This window comes from Bos taurus, chromosome 7, assembly GCF_002263795.3.
Source record: "Bos taurus isolate L1 Dominette 01449 registration number 42190680 breed Hereford chromosome 7, ARS-UCD2.0, whole genome shotgun sequence".
NCBI lineage: Eukaryota > Metazoa > Chordata > Mammalia > Artiodactyla > Bovidae > Bos > Bos taurus.
In genome coordinates this window covers 37,834,296-37,857,429 of record NC_037334.1, presented here as the reverse complement: position 1 = coordinate 37,857,429, position 23,134 = coordinate 37,834,296, and the positions used below count along the sequence as shown (strand labels likewise).

At 49.5% G+C, this 23,134-nt stretch overlaps 3 protein-coding genes and 1 non-coding gene across 5 annotated transcripts; 1 reads left to right on the top strand and 3 right to left on the bottom strand.

Moving 5' to 3' along the window:
• Nucleotides 1-226: 226 nt before the first annotated feature.
• Nucleotides 227-1,210, bottom strand: HIGD2A (HIG1 hypoxia inducible domain family member 2A). The gene is given in 2 exon segments (NM_001077861.2): nucleotides 227-658; nucleotides 1,035-1,210. Coding segments are annotated over 2 exon segments (321 nt in total). The 5' UTR covers nucleotides 1,189-1,210; the 3' UTR covers nucleotides 227-491.
• Nucleotides 1,211-1,433: 223 nt separating this feature from the next.
• NOP16 (NOP16 nucleolar protein) lies at nucleotides 1,434-6,191 on the top strand. Its single transcript, NM_001014856.1, is given in 5 exon segments — nucleotides 1,434-1,575; nucleotides 1,668-1,776; nucleotides 2,890-2,959; nucleotides 4,876-4,982; nucleotides 5,754-6,191. Coding segments are annotated over 5 exon segments (537 nt in total). The 5' UTR covers nucleotides 1,434-1,468; the 3' UTR covers nucleotides 5,898-6,191.
• Nucleotides 6,192-8,043: 1,852 nt separating this feature from the next.
• On the bottom strand, nucleotides 8,044-17,375 carry ARL10 (ADP ribosylation factor like GTPase 10). 2 transcript variants are annotated; one of them, XM_005209154.5, is made up of 4 exons: nucleotides 17,116-17,375; nucleotides 16,285-16,486; nucleotides 13,173-13,348; nucleotides 8,044-11,507 (listed from the first exon to the last, which is right to left on the bottom strand). In XM_005209154.5, exons 1-4 carry the CDS (start codon nucleotides 17,296-17,298, stop codon nucleotides 11,334-11,336), a joined length of 735 nt encoding a protein of 244 aa, XP_005209211.1. In that variant the 5' UTR covers nucleotides 17,299-17,375; the 3' UTR covers nucleotides 8,044-11,333.
• Nucleotides 14,019-14,104, bottom strand: MIR1271 (microRNA mir-1271). The gene has a single exon (NR_030889.1). It is a non-coding gene; the product is annotated as a microRNA mir-1271 (primary transcript).
• Nucleotides 17,376-23,134: the final 5,759 nt, after the last annotated feature.

Below are 23,134 nucleotides of genomic sequence, written 5' to 3'. Positions count from 1 at the left end.
TCAGGGTTGATTTCCTTTAAGATTCACTGGCTTGATCTCCCTGCTGTCCAAGGGACTCTCAAGACTGCCTACTTTTAATAAATACCTCGGGGTGACTGTTGTCAGGAAAGTTTGAGAATCAGTAGACTACTGGATTTCTAAAAGACCCTGCAGTCTTTAGTCTGTTTTCTCCTAAAACCAAAGACCAAAAACCATGGCGGCGAGACTGGGAATGAATTCACTAAACTACAAGTGAATCAGAGTTTATTAGGTAGAAGTGGCCAAGGTGCAACATAAACAGAAGTAGGGAACACGCAAACTGAACCGAACCTGAGATTCCAGGGGGCGGGGCGGGGGGGGGGGAATCTGTCGTTTACACAATTCGCCACTTCCACCCGCACTGATACAGGGCTTGTTAGGGGAAATGAAGGAGTTATTTTAGTGGTAGGACCGGTGGTTCCGAAATGCTGTATACACCATATCCGTGAAGCTTTCAAGGTGAGGCCACCGGCTCAAGGTCGAGATTTCAGAGTGGATGCAGCCAGACCCACCAAGATGGCAACGATCGTGAAGCCCTGGGCGGCGATCCGGGTACGCATCATGAGCTGGGAGCGCTGGCTCTGTCCCCGGTGGAAGCAGTAGAGACCATAGGTAAGGGCGGCCGCAGTGCCCAGGCAGCCTGAAGAGGCGACAAAGCAGGTGGGAAGTGGCAGGCAGGTCCGGCTCTAGAGGGCCCCTCCCCTCTTTGGTCTTCCCTCTTCAGGGTCAAGATATTCTTAAACAGGAGCTGAGGAGAGCGCGCTGTGGGTTGGGGCCGAGGTGGGAGGGGTGGGCAGAAGGAGGGCCGGGGCAGGGGGGTGGTCCTCGGAGTTAAGAGTCCGCCGCGTCCCAGCGCCCCCAATCCAGTCTAGCTCCTTCTCCAATCACGTTCACCCCTCACCGCCCGGCCTCTTCTCATTCGGGTCACCCAGCTGGGGTCCCGATCCTCCCCTATTTCATTCCCTCTACATCACTGCCCTCTTGGTCTACAGTTCCTAAAGCTCCCACTTGCTTACCTATGGGTACCAATGGGTTCTCGCGGGTCTTGCGAATAAACTTTTCCTTGAAGCTTTCCGAAGTGCTGTATACACTGGGGCTAAAGCCTTCAATGACTGGGGGCTGCGATGGTTCAAAGGGTGCCTCCGGAGTGACACGGCCAGGAGTCTCCATGTTTCAAGCAACAGCAGAAGGCGAAAATTCGGACGCTAAGCCCCGCCTCCTGATGAGGTCCTTAAAGTGGGGCAGGGAAAAGGGCTTTGCTGAACGTTGTACGCAGGCGCGTTCGCTCATGGCATTCTGGGAGTTATAGTAACCAGCCTGTGTCGCTGAGAAGAAGACTACATTTCCCGAAAGCCTGCAAAACCACGTGCTCCACTAGCCGGAAGGAGTCGCTACACGCGGTAGTTGGAGTGAGAAGCAGAGTCTAGTACTCCGTGCTGTGGTCAGTGCAATGCCCAAAGCCAAGGGAAAGACTCGGAGGCAGAAGTTCGGTTATAATGTTAACCGGAAGCGTCTGAACCGGAATGCTCGACGGAAGGCAGCGCCGCGGATCGAATGGTGAGGAGACTGGGGTTTAGAAGGCAGGAGACCTCGGCCAGGACGGCTAGCGAGATGACAGTCCCGCGACCGCCCTCTTTTTTTCCCCGTAGCTCACACATCCGACATGCCTGGGACCAGACCAAATCGGTGCGGCAGAACCTGGCCGAGATGGGTTTGGCTATGGACCCCAACAGGGCAGTGCCCCTTCTTAAGAGAAAGGTACTGACATGGTCCCGGCCTTGCCCTCCGCCGCCACACCATCCTGAGCTGGCTTAATCCTGTCTGTTACCTCCCTCAAGCCCTTCTTGGGTTTGTGACTTCCCTACAGCCAGCTGGGCCAGCCTGACTGCGTTGAGATTACCTTTAGTATCTCCCTTATACTGCCTCCCTTAGCACACATTGGACCTGGGTTGGAGCTTCCGTTTTCCTTCGGCACTCACTTTTTCCTTCTGAAATTAAACTATTTGGATCCCTTGCCATCTCAGTTTTCCAGAATTTATCTTTTTCTGCCCTTAACTTTCCTAATAAGGAGTTTGGAATCCTTACTGTTCCTCACTCCTTTCCTAAGTTATCCAGTCGTCCTTGGCCTGAGGCTTCCCTTAGGCTAGTTTCTCCGGAATAGGTCTTTTTCTGGACCACTTTCAAAAATAGCACCCCCTTTCCCTCAGTAACTTCTTTTCTACTTTAATTCCTTGGCACTTGTAAATACTTTATGGCATGTCATGTGGTATATTTATCTGTTTATTGTCTGTGCCTCTTTCCCCCAACATAATCTGCTTGGGGACAAGAACTCTGTTCCATTCAGTACTAAGCCTCACTCGGTGGTGCTTAGGATGTGACTAGTGGTCTATAGTTAATGAATGGGCTTGCTGATTGGGTTTGTCCCGTTGCCTTCAGGCAAATTTCTTATTATCTCTTTATGCTAGAGGAACAGGGCACTACTGTTTATTGAATAAATGTGAAATTATAGCCAAGCGCTGTCAGCCTGCTCCTTGCATAAGAGAAGGCATCTGACCTCTCTCCCTCATTGAAGTCTTAAGTGCTTTCATGTGCATTGCTCCATTTGATAATCACACAGTGAAGTGAGGCAGGCAAGGAATATTCTGCCCATTTTATAGATAGACGCAGAAAGATAAATTGCTTACTTGAGCATCTTGGGAACCAAAAAGCATCCAGGGCATTAGCTCTTTTGGTCATCTATTCTTGCCTGACCTTGTGGAGGGACCCTTATGGATAAGGCAGTTGTGCTGGGATGGGCAGGAGCCTTTAGAATTTTCCCTCATCCAGGATATTTCTTCTGTCTGCTGTTCTCACGGTCTCTGTTCTCTGCAGGTAAAAGCCATGGAAGTGGATGTAGAAGAGAGGCCTAAGGAGCTTGTGCGGAAGCCTTATGTGCTTAATGGTGGGTGTGGGCCACAATTTCTCTAGGTCAGCATCCTATACAGGGCTGGAGAGGACCCTCAGATATTCTCATGGTACAGATGGAGAAACTGAAGTTCAGAGGGAGGAAGTGAGCCGGTCCAGGGCTCAGCTGGCAGAGGTAGAACTGTGTCCTGGCCGAGACATTTTCAGTCTACTGACTAAGTTCCAATGTGTGAAGGGAGGCCAGAGATGTTCGGGGAGGACGTAACCAGTGCCTGAGAGGATAAAGGAGAAAACAATAAGTCTCAGGCATGAATTCAGCTTCTCATGAGTTTAAGGATGAACAGATATTTTTTTTTTAGAGATTCCACCATATAATCTTTGCAATGAGGATGAGATAGTTGGATAGCATCACTGATTCGATGGACATGAGTTTGAGTAGGCTCCAGGAGTTGGTGATGGACAAGGAAGCCTGGTGTGTTGCAGTCCATGGGGTCTCAAAGAGCCAGACATGACTGAGTGACTAAACTGAATCTTTCCAATGATAAATCAACTTTATGTATTTTAAGGCTATAGAGACTGAATATTAAAACAAGAGGGTAAATTCTGCAAAGTTTGAAGATTTGAATGACCATTTAAAAAATATTATTTATTTATTTTTGGCTATGCCTTCATTGCTGCTCAGGCTGTTCTCTGGTCATGGCAAGCATCGCAGGCTTCTTACTGTGGTGGCTTCTCTCGTGGAGCACAGGCTCTAAGAGCACAGTCTTCAGTAGTTGCAGCACGTGGGCTCAGTAGTTGTGGCTTCTGGGCTCTAGAGCACAGGCTCAAGAGTTGTGTCCACGGGCTTCGTGCTCCACTGCATGTGAGATCTTCCCAGATTAGGTATCGAACCCGTGTCTCCTACCTTGGCAGGCCAGTTCTTTACCTCTGAGCCACCAGGAAAGCCCTCTGACCAGACATTTGATATAGAATTCCATGAATTCTTGTCTGTAGTCTATTTTAGTGATTCTTGTAAGAGTTACTGCACAGGATTGTATATACAAAATCATGTGTACTTAGTGTAGTGAAAGCTAATCTTAAGTTTTACTTTTAATTCTTTAATTAAAATTTTTAAAATTACGGTTAAAAAAAATCCCACAAAATTTACCATTAAAAAAATGTAAATTGTGGCAAAAAATAAAAACCCTCAAAATTTACCATCATAATAATTTTAAAAATATATAGCTCAGTAGTGGTGTGCGTGTGTGTTCAGTCACTAAGCCATGTCCAACTCTTCTGACCCCTTGGACTGTAGCTCTCCAGGTACTCTAAGGATAGGTTTTCCCAGGCAGTAATACTGGAGTGGATTGCCATTTCCTTCTCCAGGGGATCTTCCCCATCCAGGGATTGAACCTGCATCTCCTGCACTGCAGGCAGATTCTTTACTGCTGAGCCATCAGAGAAGCCCAGCTATTTTAGGAGTGAGGCCATATTGACTCCAGAGTTTGGTTTTTCCCCTCATGTGGAACAGTGAGGTGCCTTGGGCCCTAGTTCCTACAGCTCAAGTTCTCATTTATTCACACCTTTTCATTTCACATATTAACACTTTTAAGAGGTTCTCAAAGAATTTTAGAGCTGGAATGGAGCCCTGCATTGTGGACAAGCAATGTGTCTTCATCTCTGTCCCTAGTACCTGGCACTAAGCAGGGATTTTTAGTTTGGTGCCTTCCTTTCACCCATCTGAGACCCAAAGAGAGGTGACTTATTGCCATGCTGATGGATGCTTGTGCCATAGGCAGAGCCTGGGACCTGAGGGGCTAATGAGGAAGGTTCTAGTACTGAATTTGGAGAAGAAGAGGGGAAGGTCATCACTTGGCCAGTGTATTAACTCTTGTGGCTTAGGATTGACTGCGCAGCTCAACTTATGCAGGAAGCAAAGCTTCATTCCCTGTCTCTTGGCTTCTCTCAACCCAGACCTGGAGGCAGAAGCCAGCCTTCCGGAAAAGAAAGGAAATACACTGTCACGAGATCTCATTGACTATGTTCGCTACATGGTGGAGAACCATGGGGAAAACTATAAGGTAAGTGGTTCAGGCCTGGCAGGAGGAACCACTTGGGTCCTTGGAGAGGGTACCCTGGACCATTTGGGGTCTGATCTGCTTGGCTAGTGCCTGTTTCCTGAGATTGAGTGGAAACAAAGAGGAAAGATACCCTAGGAAATGGATCCCTTTGACAGAATGCTTATAATTGGGTAGACTGAAGAGCCTGTGGTGTGTATCCCACTCATAAATATATATTGTTTGCTCACATGGTATTTTTAATGAACTGCAGGTGACCCTTGAACAACCTGAGGTTAACCTGTGTATAATTTACAATTGGTCCTCCCAGTCTGCAGTTCCTCAAATCTTGGGATTCAACTGACCATGGACCATGTAGTGCTAAAGTATTTACTCCTGAAAAATACCCATTATAAGTGGACCCATGCACTTCACATCTGTGCTGTTCAAGAGTTAACTGCTGTTCAGGGGTTAACTCCCATTTTAATTATGGGAGGTCTCAACTCCTTTTTTTTTTTTTTTGGCTTCTCTTAAAAATGGAAAGATCTGGCTACACTGGGACCCTGTGCCCAGGTGGGATCAGTTGGTGATGGACAAAGAATGAGCTACTCAGCGGGTCTCAGCTCCTGCCTAGTCTCTGAGGGTACTTGTACCCATTTTCCCACATACACTATGACTTTTGACACGAGGAATCTGAATCTCAGGGATGGGCAGTACCTTGTCCAATGCAGGGCTAGGGATTTGAACTTGGCCTGTCCAGCCTTCTTCATTCAAGTGGCCCTTTTCTTTCCTTAGGCTATGGCCCGGGATGAGAAGAATTACTATCAAGATACCCCAAAACAGATTCGGAATAAGATCAACGTCTACAAGCGCTTTTACCCAGCAGAGTGGCAAGCCTTCACTGATTCTTTGCAAAAGAATAAAATGGAGGTTGAGTGACTGGTTTATGCCTGCCCCAGGTTGAGGCTTCCTCTTGGACTAGAGAAGCAAGGAGTGGTATGCATCTACAGATGAGGCCAGCCAAACCCCATGGAATCAAAGGGTTACAATGCACGTGCACGCGTACACTCTCTCTTTCTCTCTCACTTTTCACTTTGGAGAAGATACTGTCTCCCAGAGGCTCCAATTTATATTCTTCTTGGGGCTCTGGGAAAAGCCAGAACCTGCTGTTTTCTGAGCGCGTGGTTTGTTTGAATATAGTCTGTGTACAATAAAATAGTTATTTTTACTTCTCTGACAGTTTTGTATTTGCCCTCCCAGCCAAGCCCTGGGGCTGCCCCCTTCAGTAACCTCCTCAACCAAAGAGGCCATTCAGTCCTTTGCACATTCATGTACCCTCCTAGGCACAGCTGCCCTCCCTTTTCTCCCCTGTTCTGGTTCTACTGCTCGCTACCTTGGTTTCCTGAACAGCAGTTCCACTATCACTTCTACAGAAAAGTGAGTCAGTCACTTAGTCACGTCTGACTGTGACCCATGGACTGTAGTCTGCTAGGCTCCTCTGTCTATGGGATTCTCCAGACAAAATACTGGAGTGGGCAGTCATTCCCTTCTCCAGGTATCTTCCTGACCCAGGGATAGACCCTGGGTCTCCTGCACTGCAGGCAGATTTTTTACCATCTGAGCTGACTAATACTTTTACGGAAGCCTGGGCTGCTTGGGAGAGGCCTCCAGTGGTGGCCCCACCCCAGGCTGGGGGCTGGTGAACTGGTTTTCTGTGGCCCTGGTCTGAAGCCAGTTGTGGCTCGAGTGCCAGCGGATAAGATGCTATATAGCTGCCTCCTGATCTGCCTTCAAGTGACCTGCCTTTGCTGCTTGTCTTTTGAGTCTGAAGTCCCCAAACCTGCTTTCTGAGATGTCTGTTGGACTGCTGAATGCAACTCTGCTGTGTACCACGTCCTGGGCTGCACACTGCATGGCATTCCTTCGGGCCTGGCCTGTGTAATTTGGTGGCATGATTGGTATGTAGCAGGATTATAGTCACAGTGAGGTGGGTGCTGGGCATTTTGATTCATTATTGTCAGGTATCAATAATATAAAAACCTTCTGTTCCTGAGGTTTCTCCTTAAGTCACATAAAACTTGTCTCCCCTCACTGCTCTAGGAAAGGAGTTAAGTATTTTTACATAAAACATTTCACAAAAAACCCACACAGTTGTGTGGTTTTATCTTCTCACTGGTAAGGAAACAGGCTTGAGAGGCATTAACATGGGGTTTGAAGTTACTCTGTCCAATGACTACGCCTAGACTTTCGCTTGCTGGCCTTCTCTTCGGCCACTGAAAGCAGCCCACTGTCTCACACCGTTAAGGCGGGCTGGAAACTGGACAGAAACCTGCCTTTTGGACTCGACTTGCTAGACTCCAGCAGTGACCGTCACCGTGAGCGAAGGCTTTAGGAATGAAAGCTTTAGGAATGCAGAAGTCCTTCAGAGCATTCTGAAATCAGGCCTGTGACCGGGCCAGGCCCTTAACCTTGTTTCTTCACCCAGTTCAGCTGCCATACCACAGGGCTTTGCGGAAGCCTTCCATACCACCTTCCTCTGCTCCCAGGCTGTGTCAGTGTCCTGGAGTCCCCCCAGCCCCGACTTCTGTAGCCAATGCCAGTAACTGTCTTTTAGTCTGGTTGGACATCCCCTACCAGACTGGGCTTGAATCCAGCGACCTTGTGAGGGAACCACAGAGCCCAGCCCAAGGGCAGGTGTTGGGGGGACACTTGTGGAATGGTGCCACCTCCATTCTGACCTCTGGTATGGAGGCAGTCAAAGCTGTTCTCCAATTCTGTAAAGCAATTATTCTTCACTTAAAAAACAAAACAGCATTGCTAAAATTAAAAAAAAGTTCTCACTTCCATTTTCATGCCTAGCTCTGGCCCTGTCAGCTAGAACTCCTACAAGGAAGGGTTTGGGTATCTCCCCAAAAGTACTGTTAGGCCAAAGCTGATGTACCCACCCACCCCAGTGTGGACTGAAGGGATTGGGATTTGCTGTGGGACGTGTTCTGGGACCACCCTCCATAGCTGTCCCTCCCTGGGACTGCTAAGCACCAAGCACGTTTGTTCCTCAAAATCAGAATTTATATGAAACCACCACCAAATTTTTGGCATTTATTGTACACAGCCACCAACACTCCATTTTATGCAGTTTGTGGGCCTGGGTTCACAGGGCATGGGCTGGGACAGCAAGGCTCCTTTACTTCAGATCTGATGGCAATCTTCCCCTTGTCCCTTTATGGGCCCATCTCCAGGAGGCAGCAGGGAAAGCTGGAGGTTTCCCTCTAGAGTTACTAGAGAAGACTTGGAGAAGGTGACAGCAGTCGGCAGGGGTGAGGCAGACTGCTGACTGTGCAGGTCTGAGGTCTGGGGCAACTGTGAGAGGACGAGGATAGACGCCACAGACGAGTTTCAGCGGCTGGTTTGAGATGCTGGCAGTTGCTACTAACCTAGCCTAAGAACAAAATATTTTCCAAAGGCAAGTGGAAACATTTTTCTGGAGAATCGGGGGTCTCATTCAGACATGCTGGAGCTGTGAAATTTTTCACCAGCACTTCTGAGGAGGGTCCGGAGGCCCGGAGGGACCAACTTCACCTCCTCTCCAGTCCTCACAGCTGGATACCACTGTGTTGGCACAAGCTTACAACGGATGGTTCCAAACACCAGGAGGTGCCAGAGGAGGCTTTTTGGGATAGGCAGCTGGTCCAAGGTGGTGGTCCCAGTAGCCTCAAGAGCCCTCTTGCCTAGACCATCCACGTGTTCAAGCTCTGGGCCAGGCTGACCTCTCTTCAGAAGGACAGCAGCATGTCAGAAGCCATGATTTCATTCAAATAACCTCAAGAGCAGAAGCCCCCAGTGTCAGCGTGCATGATTCACAGGTTCAACCGGCACACAGACGCATGAGCTGCCTTCCCAAGCATGAAGTGGGCACTGTATGGTCTTCATGAGAGTGCGAGAGCTGCCCGGCTGTCCATTCGCTAGTGCCAAGCTCAGGTGGGGCGGAGGGGGAAACATGGTGTCATCCCGGTTAGTCAGGAGCTGCACTTGAGATGAACAGCTTCCCCAAAGCAGCCACCTAGGCTCTTGAGCCAAAGTCACATTCAGGAACAACTACATAAGAGCGCAAGGCAGTCAGCGGTTCTGAAAAAAGGCCCTTCCTCGACTCTGCCCAGCCTGGTCCTGGTAGGAACCAGGACACAAGCACTGTCTGGCTCCCCACCTGGAGGACAGGCCAGCAGAGGAGTGCTGCCATCAGCCACAGACACGCGCACACCCACAGGCCGACAGGACGTCCATACGGCCTGTACAGGCACCAACGGCCACCGCCCAGGACCTTCAGTGCTCCTCGGTGGTGTCTCCTCGTGTGCCTCGGGACCTGTTGCCTCTGAGACTGGTCTTTGAAAGCTGCTCAAGTACGTAACTCTATTCTCACCTCCTGACAGTGGGGACTTTAAAAACTGTACTACATAGTGATATGCACTAGACCAAAGGCAGAGCTTAATTAGTAGAAAAGGGCGCCCCTCTCCAAAATGTTGGCTCCAAGGCTAACTTTCAAGTATTAACGCTAGAGGACAAGGTGAAGTTCACAGAACAGAGAAGTAAAGTCTCCTTACTTTCTGCCAGCAAAATGAAGTGTCAGCAGAGTTTCAAAGGCTACTCTAAAACCCAAGTCATTCCCAAAATATTTAAAATAAAATCAGTCAAATCACTTAAGACAGAAAGTTAATCGGAATTTCAAAGAAAAGTGATTCTATTCTGAGACACCTTCCCGGCCCACCCTTCGTGCACCCGCCACAGTATGAAACTGTGGCATGCTGAGTAAATGTCAAATGAAACAAAGGCACATAATCTCTATTCTCAATTAAAAAGCAAACTGAGTTGGTTCCCTCCTCAAAAAAAAGGCCCATTTGTGGCTGTCAACTCTTCAGTGGCCTCTTGACAGACAAAAGGTTCCTTCTGCCTGCACTGAAGAGTCAGTACAGAGTCAGTACAGAGACAGTCTTTAAACTGGCTGATCACTGGAAACAGGAGAATCACGGAATGTGTTCTGGAGAGGACACCAGCTATTCTGTCCAGCTTTGCCTTAGCTGCACAATCAGCAGGTCCAGGAAGGCTATGCGATATACTCAAGGCTACCCATTGGTTGGTCTGCTAATTCTAATTTCTTTGTAAGAGTAACTATGATGAAATTGCCTCTCCCAGAGTCATTTGTTACCTCTACAGAGTTTGTGTCCCTTTGATGTATTAGGCCAAGTATTGGAGTTCAAGTTCATATGGGTCATGGTGAAATTCTATGACATCAAGTACAGCCACAAAGGGTTGGGGGAGGAAGAGCTCTGTCTCCATTGACACGTGTAGCTTACCACACTGTCATTCATGATTCCAGCTATTTTCCTCAAAGATCCAAATTTTCCATGACAGTCATCTAGGGTTTGGATAACAGCACCTAGAAACAGAGCCTAAAACTTGGGCCTGTTCCTTTTATAAATAAATAAATAATTAAATGCAGTCTGGAGGCCAACATCCTGCTCCCCTGACAAGTCTTCCCAGGAACACAGGCAAGCTCCTTCCTTCCCCAGACTTATGTAAACATGGGCATTGGCACAGTTAAGTGTAAGAGTAGCAGCTTCTGACTCCAGATTGGGGTGGGTGTGGGTTTCAGTCTCTCTGATTAGGGGGTGAAGACCACTTACTATCTATTTAAGAGGTTAGCGGGCTCGACCTCAGCCTTGGGAAAGCAGGGAGGTTTCAGGAAGCTTCTTGCCAGGATCTCTAGATTCCTCCTCAAGCTTCCTATCTTTATAGGTTGGTTAGAAAGCCACCACCTAAATCACCTCTCTTTAAAAGGGATGGCCCAGAGAGGCAGGGATTGCACAAGGCCACGAGCCAGCTGGGGTTGGAGCATAAGGCAGGACAGGGAGTCTGAGCTCGTGGCTTATGGCCCAGAACCTGCCCACACGAGAGGGTGCAAAATCACCAGAAGGGATCAGTCTAGGGTTAGGGCGTACTTCGGACACCTACACCAGTCCTCACCCCTTGGGACCAGCAGGGCGGGGAGAACTGAGCCTGCTGGGCAGCTCGCTGTACAGGTCAGAGGATGAGGCTGCCTTCCTTGGTGAAAGTGGGATCCACTTGCTGCTCAGAATTAGCAAGACACTGTCCTCTCCCACCCTTGGCCTCAACTGCCTCCCTGCTTCAGCCTCATGGCTAGCTCACTGGGAGGCCTCTGTGTGGTTCTTGGCCTCACCCAGGCCCTGCTCTTGAGGGTGAGGAGGGAAGAAGGGAAGAGATGTTATGTAGACCGTGCCCCAGGCCCAGGCTGGAGATGAAGAAGCAGGAGGAGCAGAACTGAAGTCTCCAGGGCTGGCTAGTGAGCGGGTGGGCGCCAGCCTAGGAGAGAAGCTCCAGGAGCAGTTTCCAGATGTGCACGGTGCCAGGATTTTCAAAGCTGGTTCCTGCAGGGGCGATGCTGGCTGCCAAGAGGAAAAGTTCCCGCTGGCTATCGACAGCCTGCAGGCCCAGCTCCTGTTGCAGCTCCACCATACTCATGGCTTCGCTCAGGTCCTGGGATGAAACGGAGACGTCAGGCTGGATTGAGAGTGTGTCCCAACTACCCACCCTTGTCATCTGTGAAATAAACTGTTCATCGGCTCCCTGGGGGGAACACTGGAGCCTAAGTTCTCTCTTGCCCAGTTGGTCTAAACTCACTTCCTCATCTCTGACTTTCCTTGGTATCAGCTTCTTTCCACCCCCTCATTCTCACCCATAGCCACTGTGCTAAGAAACAGCACGTCCTCTAAGTCAGGCATTGTGATAGGTACTCATCTCATTTAACTCACTGTCCATACTAAACTGATGGGGAAATCAGCTCAGGGAGGTGGTATCATTTAGCAAAGGAAACAGTGACACGTGGCAGAGCCAGGTTTTAAACCCAGGTTGGTTTGATGACCAAGTTTATGACCTTTACAGAAATCTTAGCTCAGTTTCCTAAATTCAATGGTGGAGAGATCTTATGGTAAGGTCACTTTCAGACAAAGGCCTCACCTCCCCTAGACTCCTAGAAACCTGTTGAGGAAAAAACAGAGGCCACTACTCAGCATGGCTGGTGATGGTGCATTTAATTTCAAGCCTGGCCCAAGATTAAAAGGTTTCTTCTTGAAGCAGTTCATAGAATGATGGGACCGTAGGTGCTGTCTTCTGTAAAGTTTAAAATCACTATAAACCATAGTTTATATATAAGATGACACGATTCATTGTCCAAACTGGGTTACTTCTGAGACTCAAAGTGGGAACTAGTATAGTTGTATCAGAGCAACAGGCATAGCTGGGGCCTGTCACAGGCAGACCAGAACATAAGGTTACCCTGTTTATAACTGTGCCAGATATTTCTTGATAGGCAGAGGAAACCTGAGGTCTAAGACAGACAGAATGTCTCCAAGCCAGGCTGGAAACATGTCCCACAGTTCTCAGGGCCATGGGCCCATGCCACCTGAAACACAACAGGACTCTGTACTGCGGCAGAGAATGGCACCGTAAGTATGTGATGCCAAGAGTTACTGGGCCAGGAGACGTATATAGCATAGAGTGAAGAGCAGGAAATCTGAGGAGGATCTGAGCTCAAGACCTGGCTTTGCCACACAGCAGCTGTAACTTTGGGCTAACGTCAAGGCCTATAGTGAGGTCATGATTACAGTGTGCTTAGCATGCTGTGAGCACACAGTAAATGTTAGTTATTAGTATTTAACTTGTTAACTTCTTACCACTTCCCAGCTATAGCTCTCTGATCTAGAGTCAGAGATCATTAGGGACATAGCAGAGTGGAAAAGGTGCAATTAGAGTAAAACTTCCCAATTTACTATTTTCAAGGTGTACAAAATCTCTCTGAGCTTCAGATTCCCTGTATGTAAAATGAAAACAGTATCCCATAGCTTACAGAGTGAATAGAAACATCATATGAAATATTATTCAAAACCACACCTCAGACACAATGGACACAGAGAAATTATTTTTCTCATTCTTCCAGGATGACAAATGACAGGGAGGCAGAGAGGGAGGCCGAGAGGATGAGGGATGAGGAATGAGGACACAGCACAGGTAGCAGAGGGGGCGACAGTATCAGCTGTGTGCTGCAGGTCATGGGTCTAGGCCCGAACCCCTCTCCGGTGCTCCCTGCCCCAGGCATCGTGGATCAAGCCCAGCTGACCGCAGCCAGCCTCCCATGGCCCTCACCTGCTTGTTGGCCACCACCACAACAGGCAGGTCAGGGTCCTTGTCCAGCAGCTTGTGCAGCTCCTGTCGGGCCCACGGCAGCCGCAGCCGGTCAGCCGAGTCCACCATGAACACCAGCACATCCACTTCATTCACAAACTCCTTCCAGTAGAAGCGCAGATTCTGGCTGCCGCCGACTGAGGAGAGGCCAGGGGCCAGCTCAGAGCCTCCCTGGGCCCGGACTCTCTACTTACAGCCCACCCCCACATCACTTCCAGCCTCCCAAGGCTCCACTGGCCAATGGAGCAAGGGAAAGTCCACGGGTTCCTGAGCCAATCGGACCTGGGTGCAGCTCTAGCTCTGACAGCTATATCTCCCTGAGCAGGTCGACACCTCTGAACATCAGTCTCTTCCTCACTCAACTTACCTAACAGGTTGTAGCAAAACCCCAAAGTACTGTACACAATGTACCTTTCACAGGACTGGGGTATAAGATGTCCTCAAAACACAGTACTCTGGTTCTTTGTCCTGCCTCCTCCCAATCCCTAGCTTCCTCCCAGGTCAGTGGCTGTCGTCAGCAGCCAGGACCCCCTGTGCTGCCTGAGAACAGCCATTCTCCATTCAGTTTTTCTTGTTCAGTCTGGTTGCCCCATTTTCTTTCCTTGGAAAGGCCATACTCAATCCTGCCACCGTGTGGCTGTCCAAGTAGCACATCCCCCAACCTGGGTTGCATTCCTGTTCCTCTGTGTCCCTCTGCAAAGTCCTCAATGGTCACCCCTGCATCCTAGTGTTTCTGATTAGACTTCTGACACTTATGGACTCTCAGCTCTTTGAGAGTTAGAGCTATGTATCTCTGGATCCCCCCAAAGCCCTCAGCACAATGCCTGGCACATAGCAGGCACTCAACAAGTATATACTGAGTACTTACTAGGTGCCAAGCACTGATCTGGGTGCTGGGGACACAGAGGTCAGCAAGGCAGGCAGGGGAGCCCCTGCTCTCAAGGAGCTCCCTCTGTAACCAGGACCAACACAGCAGTAACACAAAAACACATTCCACAAGGGAAGGAAATAAAACAGAAAAAGTGAAAGTGGCGGGGTGGGGTGGGGGTAGTGTCTGCTGGTGGCTTTGGATTGGGTGGTCTGAGAAGGTGGCCTAAGGAGGTGGCATGTGAGCTGAATCTGGGATGATGACAAGGAGCTGGTCATGAGAAGAGGCAGAAAAAAGCGTTATAGGCACCGGACAGGGCAAGATCCATGTGTTCAAGAAACAGAAGGCATTCAAGGTGGCTGAGGCGCTGCCAGAGGGGGAGAAGGAGCCACGACCAGCAGGGCTGGCCAGGGCTGGACCACACAGGGCCTGTAAGGCCACAGAGAGGCTGTGGGGAGCCCCGAAAGCATTTTAAGCAAGAATGACATGAAGTGATACGGATTTCTGAAAGATGCTGCTGGTCAATATTGAGGACAGAAGTGGAATCAGGAAGACCAGCAAGGAGACTGCTGTAGTACTGATAGGTGACCGTGGATTGGGACAAGCAGGCAAAGATGGAGGTGGGAAGAAACAGACAGATGCAAACTCTATTGGAGGATAAAGCTGACAGAACTAGTTAATAAAATGGATATAGGAGGTGGGGGTGGGGAGGGGAGGGAAAAGTCAAAGATCCACAAGGGGCTCATTCTCAGCCGGGCTCCAGGCCAAGCACTGTAGGTGACCATAGCAAACTGAGTGGTGTGGCAGGGGAAAGGCCCCAGACATGAATGGGAGATCTGGGTTTGAATCCAGGTTGAGTGACCTTATTGAGCCTGGATACTGTCTCTGCCAGACAGAGTGGGCCTCAACTGCAGAACCCCCATCTGAATTTTCTGTGTCCTGGGCACGAGAGATGGAAACACAGAAAGCATGCTAAAAGGCCTGAATCTCAGGTGAATATCAATGTTTGCTACAATCAGGGAAGAAAGATGTAGCCAGGGCAGGCTAGCAGGCAAGGCCCTGAGACCAGAGGAACTGGGCCCATTGAGGCCAACGGCCAGGCCTTGAGTCTGATCCCACCACTTTGGCACTTAACTAAACCCACTGAGTCTTTATGGTCTGAGTAATATGGCGGGCAGAAATCCACTTGTTCCTTTCCACTGAGTCTGTGACTGGACACAGGGGTAAAGTACTGCTGCCCTCTCAATACCCTCTCTCCTAGCCTCTCCTGAGATCCCAGGAAGCCTAACATTGAGGGCAGGAGGCTATTCAGATCCTCCTTTGATCACTCACTCAACAAGTGATCTTCCAGGTACCTGACTGGGGCTGGGCCCTAGGGGCCAGAGCTGGATCAGATTTATCTGTGCCCTAGATGCGCAGTCCGGGACTCAGGGAGGTATGTGGCAAACACAGTAGCAGAAGGGGAGCCCAGAGCAAGAACTCTTAAGCTAGACTGGGGGTCAGATAAGGCTTCATGGGATATCACCTTTGACCTGAACCTTGAAGGATGAACAGCAGTTCATAAAGGGAAGAAGGGCTTTCCAGACTGGGAGAACAGTGCATACAAGGCACAGACGATAAGAAAGAAAAAAGCAAGCACCCTTCAGAAACCCTGGAGAATTCCATGGGTTGAGAAGGCTGACAGGCTACACAGTCCATGAGGTCCTAAAGAGTTGGACACGACTGAGTGACTATCACTTATTTCAGAAGCAAGCAATGTACAGGGTGCTTAATATCGAGAGCCCAAGCTAGACAGCATTAACAGACTGGCAAGCTGCCTGAGCTTGGATACATTATTTAACTTTCTGGGCCTCACTGCCTCATGCAAGACATATATAATGAACGTAATAACTCTTTCCAGTTTTATGGAGTTGTTGGCAGGGCTTTTTAAAGTGCTGTCTGTCAAGTGCTTGGCATACAGGAAACTTTAGCTGTGAGTCTATCAGGGTTAGGCACGTGGGCTGCAGAAAGGTCGAGGGACAGGCGGCGACCAAACCAGAGAACAGAGCAGTGTTGGACTCCATCCTGTACCCCAGGGACACATGGGAAAGATTTTCCACAGGGGCGTGTCCTGCTTAGATAACAAGCCCCAACTTGGGTCCAGCTGAGATGATGGGGGAGACGGGCGCGGGGGGGGGGGGTGGGGGTGGGGGGGTGTCTGCTCACTCTCCAGCAGGTCCACCTCGAAGTTCCTGGTGGGCAGTCGCACGGAGTTGAAGCCCCAGGTGGGGATGTGGCCTTCCAGCGGCGGCTTTCCGGCCAGCACGCGCAGGAATGTGCTTTTCCCGGAGCCGTCCAGCCCCAGCACCAACACCTCGCGCTGCTCCAGCTCCTCCAGCGCCGGCTCCACGTCCTCCTCGTCCTCGGGCTGCGGAGCACGGGACAGGCTGCGATCGGCACCCTCTGGCCTCACCCTTCCCCCAGGGAAGACCGAAAGCCCAAAGCGCACATCCCCGCCCTCCCGCCATCAAGGGACTGCCAGGCCCGCTCTGGTGCACACGAGCGCTGTCAATAGAGTCCTGAATTCCCAAAAGCCGTTCTTCTAGCCTTCCCTGGGTGACCTCATGCAAATTCCTCCGCTTCCCTTACTCAGCCTCCCTAGACTGACAATCCCTCCTCACTCCATGGAGGCAAGAAGCGCCGAATCCCTGCAACAAACGAAACAGCGGCGGGCCGGCGGGAGGGGCCGGAGGGCATCCCGGGCTGGACGCACAGCGCAGGCGCCAGCTGGGCACCGGCTGCACCCGGCGCTGGCGGGACAGCGCTCCCCGACCGCGCGCTCGCGCCCCGGCCCCCGCGAGTAAGCCGGAGGCCTACAGCGGCGCAGCACAGCACACGCCCCCAAACGCCCAGCGGTTCCAGGGTTCCGGGACTCCCAGTCGCCCGCCACGCGCCCACCAGCGTGACGCCTGCGGCGCCGAGCTCTCAACTCGCAGGGCGGCGGTCACACCCCCTCGGCTGCACGCGCGGAGGCGCCGACCCTCCTCGGGCACTCACGTCCCACTCGTCCCACTGTGGAAGGCCGGCAGGCTCAGCGCCCCACCAGGCCTCGCCTCCGTCCCAGCGTCGCTCACGTCCGCTGCCGAAGTAGGTCTTCCAGAGGATGAAGAGCACCGAACCGAGCACGGCCGCCGCGCCACCCAGCGCCAGCACCAAGGGGCTCAGCGGCCGCGGCGCCATCGGGGCGGGCGAGGAGCGCGAGTGCCGGTTGCACAGGCCGAACCAGCCGGCCTGTAGAAGATGGCCCCGCTGCGACTGCCTCGGCCGCGCCCACCCACCCAACCAACCCAGCCCCGCACTACAAGCCCCACAATGCACCGCCGCTGTCGCGACAGGCGGCGGGAGCTGGGGGCGCGGCCGGGAGCGCGGGGTCCTCCCGCCCACTCCGCTAGGTGCGGTGTAGAGCGAGAGGCTGTGCCGGTGCAGGACAAGACGTGGTTACATTGGCATCTACCGAGCACTTACTGTTAGGGGGTTAGCCCAAGACGTTTTAGGTTACCCCTTAAAACAGTGCCACTTGTTAGGGAAAACAGGCCCTATTCGCACCTTCTTGTGTGGGTGCAGCCTGCATTCAACCACATGTGGTATGCTTCCTGGGCATCCCTCATGATCTCCGAGAGGAATTGCAATGGGATGGCAGGTTATGGAGTGGCAGGGGCCGGATTGGAACCCAGGTCCCTGACTTTTAGTACTGTCTGCCTTCTGTTGGCTGCTGCCTGGCTCCCAGGGGTTCTGCTCTCTTGGAGTCTCTTGATGAAGCGTCCTGATGAAGCCAGCCGGGGCAGGGAATCAGTGTTTAGACCTGACCACTTTGTCTCGTGACCCCCAGTGACTGCCAAAGTTTCCAGGGTGTAGCACAAGGAAGAAAAGCAGGAGAAACGGGCCCGGACTACTCAAGAGGAGGAACCCCATGAGAAACTCTGGGGTGAATGGGTTTATTTTTATTGTAAATCGCTTCAAGCCATTTTATAGACCAGGGTGCATTCTGGGCTTTTTTCTAGTCACCCACAGGTATGCTCAGATCTCTCCTGTTTCCTCTGCCTCTCCTTTCCATTTCAGACCCACTTCTGGATAATGTGCATTTTCTATTCCTCACTCCCACCAATCCAGAGAAACTATTCTTAACAGGGTCTCTAACAAACTCATTAAATCCCTTGGTAGTGAAATAAGAGGGGAGAAGAGGTTGCCAGTGTTGGTGGTTTAGTTGCTAAGTGGTGTCCCACCCTTAGGACCCCATGGACTGTAGTCCATTAGCCATAAGACATGACAAAGACTGGTTAGAACCAGCTAGGTCCAAGATGGTGGAAGAGTCGACTTCCAGTAGACCTTGAGCCTCATCATATGCTCAGCCATATGTTAGCATATGCTAAGTGATATACCCGCCAGTACCATGACAGTTCTGAGGCTACCCATAAAAGGCCAAAAAGTGGATAGTGGCTTGATTCCTGGAAATCCCTGCCCCTTCCCTCCCAAAACTGGAATAATCCTTCCACTCATTAGCCTATGAAATTACGAAGCCCATAAAAACTAATACTGATACCATGCAGGGGCCACTGGGGCTCCTGGGCACAAGACTGTTCTGTGTCCCCCACTTCTTTGATTATAGGAAACAGCCTTCATTCAGCCTCCATGACCCTCCCTGAGTTCCAATGGGCAGATTCAAGCAGTTGTTAACTAGAGAAGGGAGGGGTTTCGATACCAGGGAGAAACAGTCAAGAGCAGCCTTATGGCAAGGTCCTGTTTCCCTATCAAAGGATACACACAACCCTATCTTTGAGGTACTTTGCAGATAATGAAACCCCCTCAAGGTGGGAAAATGTAAGTAAGATTAACAGGGTATGCTGCCTACAAGGATGTAGACCCCAAGACCAGTTGTGTTGCCAAAATCTTGGCTCTATGTGCACCAATGCCAAACAGAAATATGGAGACACAATTATCACAATTATGGAGGAGAAGGAAAGGGTGGCTCCATTACTTTGCTAGGCAAAGGGGGAACACAGTAGGCTAGGGACTCAAGAACTGTACCCCATCCTGGTGAGTAGGAAAAGGTTATATAGTCGGCAGGAGTATGTGATAAGGATCAAGGCAGTAATAGTCTATTCTTTCTTCTGCAAAGTTTCAAAAGGGTGGGTTTGCTGACAAGATTAGGGTGTGTGCAGGGTCTTAGATGGTCTAGTCTCCTAATCTTGAGGAGCCTTTCTGGTCCTTTAATCTTGCATTAGGTGGTTTTGTTGCTTTCTCCTTTATTAGCAACTGTTCTGCTGTTTGGAACTGAGAGAAGGTCATGAAGGCTGGAGTCTTGCCTATAGGATATGGGGGACAAAAGGACCTTCATGCCCAGGAGCCCCACAGGGCCCTGCTCAGCATCAGCTGGCCATGGAGGTTGATGCTGCTGACTCCAACTTACTTCACCATCAACCTATCAGAAGAATGTCCATGCTCTTTGAACAATTACTATAAAACTTTTACTTTCCCTAAGTTGAAACACATAGATTTGAGGGCATTAGCCCACTGTGCCCCCCTTTTCCTGGCAAAGTAATATAGCGTCTCTTTTCTGGTGGTGGTGGTTTAGTCGCTAAGTCGTGTCCGACTCTTGCGATCCCATGGACTGTAGCCTGCCAAGCTCCTCTGTCCGTGGGATTCTCCAGGCAAGAATACTGGAGTGGGTTGCCATTTCCTTCTCCAGGGGATCTTCCCGACCCAGGGATCGAACCCAGGTCTCCTGCATTGCAGGCAGACTCTTTACCAACTGAGCTACAACTTTCCTGGTGGCTCAACAGGTAAAGAATCTTCCTGCAATGTAGGAGACCTGGGTTCGATTCCTGAGTTGGGAAGATCCCCTGGAGAAGGGAATGGCTACCCACTCCAGTATTTTGTCCTGGAGAGTTCCATGGGCTATACAGTTGATGGGGTCACAAAGCGTCGGACACAACTGAGTGATTTTCTCTTTTCTACTTCACCCCAAAATCTCTGTGATTTGATTCAGCACCAGTGTACAGAGAAGTTGAGCTTTTGGTATCAATAGTTCAAGACTCTCCCTCCCCTTCTCCTTCTCTTCCTCTCTTGCCTTCCCAGATGGCCCACACTCTGTCTGTGGGATGTGTTTCTGCCTAAATAAATTCACTTCTTACCTTTCACTTCATCTCCAAATTCTTTCACAAGGAAGCAAGAACCTTAAATTCACTAGCAACAACAAAAATCTTAGTTCTTATCTTGCTTGACTTCCTGGAACCATTTAATAGTGTTAAATCTTAGCAGATGTCTTAGTCTTCTTGGGCTATCATAACAATATACCATAGAGAGGTGAGGTGATAACAGGAATTTATTTCTCACGGTTCTGGAGGCTAGGAAATCCGAGATCAAGGGGTCAGCAGATTCAGTTCCCTGCTAGAGTCCTCTTGGCTTGCTAGCAGCCACCTTCTCACTATGTCCTCACATGGCAGAGAGCAAGTCCTGCTCTCTCTCTCTAATATGGATGCTAATCCCATGATAGGGCCTCACCCTCTTGACCTCATCCAAATTTAATTACCTCCTAAGAGCCCCACCTCCAAATAATATCACTAATATTTCACTGGGGGTTGTTGTTGTTATTCACTCACTAGTCATGTCTGACTTTGTGACCCCATGAACTGCAACACCCCAGTCCTTCCTGTTCTTCACCATCTCCCAGAGTTTGCTCAAACTCATGTCCATTGAGTCGATGATGCCATCCAACCATCTCATCCTTTGTCATCCCCTACTCTTCCTGCCTTCAGTCTTTCCCAGCATCAAGGTCTTTTCCAGTGAGTCAACTCTTCACATCAGATGGCCAAAGTATTGGAACTTCAGCTTCAGCATCAATCCTTCCAATGAATATTCAGGATGGATTTCCTTTAGGATTGACTGGTTGGATCTCCTTGCTATACAAGGGACTCTCAAGCGTCTTCAAAAGTAATTCCTCAGTGCTCAGCCTTCTTTCTAGTCCAGCTCTGGCATCAGTACATGAATAATGGAAAGACCATAGCTTTGACTATACAGACCTTTGTCGGCAAAGTGATGTCTTTGCTTTTTATATGCTGTCTAGGTTTGTCATAGTTTTCCTTCCAAGAAGCAGTCATCTTCTGATTTCATGGCTGCAGTCACCGTCTGCAGTGATTTTGGGGCCCAAGAAGAGAAAATCTGTCACTGCTTCCACTTTTCCCTCCTTCTATTTGCCATGAAGTGATGGGACCGGATGCCATGATCTTAGTTTTTTAAATGTTGGGTTTCAAGCCAACTTTTTGCTCTCCTCTTTCACCTTCATCGAGAGGCTCTTTAGTTCTCTTCGTTTCTGCCATTAGAGTGGTATCATCTGCATATCTGAGATTGTTATTTCTCCTGGCAATCTTGATTCCAGCTTGTGCTTCATCCAGCCCAGAATTTTGCATGATGTACTCTGTATCAGTTAAATAAACAGGGTGACAATATACAAGCTTGATGTACTCCTTTCCCAATTTGGGACCAGTCTGTTGTTCCATGTCTAGTTCTAATTGTTGCTCTTGACCCACATACAGGTTTCTCAGGAGACAAACAATACCAATGGGTTTGGTATTCCCTTCTCTTTAAGAATTTTCCGTAGTTTGGTGTGATCCACACAGTCAAAGGCTTTAGTGCAGTCAATGAAGAAGAAGTAGATGTTTTTCTAGAATTCCCTTGCTTTCTCTATGACCCAACGGAAGTTGGCAATTGGATCTCTGGTTCCTCTGCTTTTTCTAAACCCAACTTGTACTCTGGAAGTTCTTGATTCAAGTTCTGCTGAAGCCTATCTTGAAGGGTTTTGAGCATAACCTTACTGGCATGGGAAATGAGCACAACTGTCTGGTAATTTGAACATTCTTTAGCACTGTCCATCTTTGGGATTGGGATGAAAACTAACCTTTTCCAGTCCTGTGGCCACTGCTGAGTCCCACATTTGCTGACACATTTGAGTGCAGCACTTTAACAGCATCATGTTTTAGGATTTGAAACAGCTCAGGTGGAACTCCATCCATCTACACTAGCTTTGTTGGTAGTAATGCCTCCTAAGGCCCACTTGACTTCACACCCCAGGATGTCTGGCCCCAGGTGAGTGATCACACTATCACGATTTTCTGGGTCATTAAGACCTTTTTGTATAGTTTTTCTGTGTATTTTTGCCACCTGTTCTCAATATCTTCTGCCTCTGTTAGGTCCTTAAAGTTTCTGTCCTTTATTGTACCCAACCTTGCATGAAATGTTCCTTTGGTACCTCCAATTTTCTTGAAGAGATCTCTTAAGTCTTTCCCATTCTATTGTTTTCCCCTATTTCTTTGCATTGTTCCTTGAAGAAGGCCTTCTTAACTCCCCTTGCTATTCTTTGGAACTCTGCCTTCAGTAGTGTATATCTTTCCCTTTCTCCCTTGCTTTTTGCTTCTTTTTCCTCAGCTATTTGTAAAGCTTCCTCAGACAACCACCTTGCCTCTTGCATTTCTTTTTCTTGGGATGGTTTTGGTCACCACTTGTACAATGTTGTGACCCTCTGTCCATAGTTCTTCAGGCACTCTGTCTACCAGATATAATCTCTTGAATCTATTCATCATCTCCACTGTATAATTATAAGAGATTTGATTTATGTCATACCTGATTGGCCTACTGGATTTCTTCAATTTAAGCCTGAATTTTATAATAAGGAGCTGGTGATCTGAGCAAAAGTCAGCTCCAGGTCTTTTTTTGCCCGCTGTATAGAGCTTCTCCATTTTCACTTGCAGATAATGTAATCGATTTGATTTCAGTACTGACCGTTTGGTGATGTCATGTGTAGAGTCATCTCCTATGTTATTGAAAAAGGGTGTCTGCTATGACTGTGTGTTCTCTTGGCAAACCTCTGTCAGCCTTTGTACATTGGGAGTTCAGTCAGTTCAGTTCAGTCACTCAGTCGTGTCCGACTCTTTGCGACCCCATGAATCGCAGCACGCCAGGCCTCCCTGTCCATCACCATCTCCCAGAGTTCAGTCAAACTCACGTCCATCGAGTCGGTGAT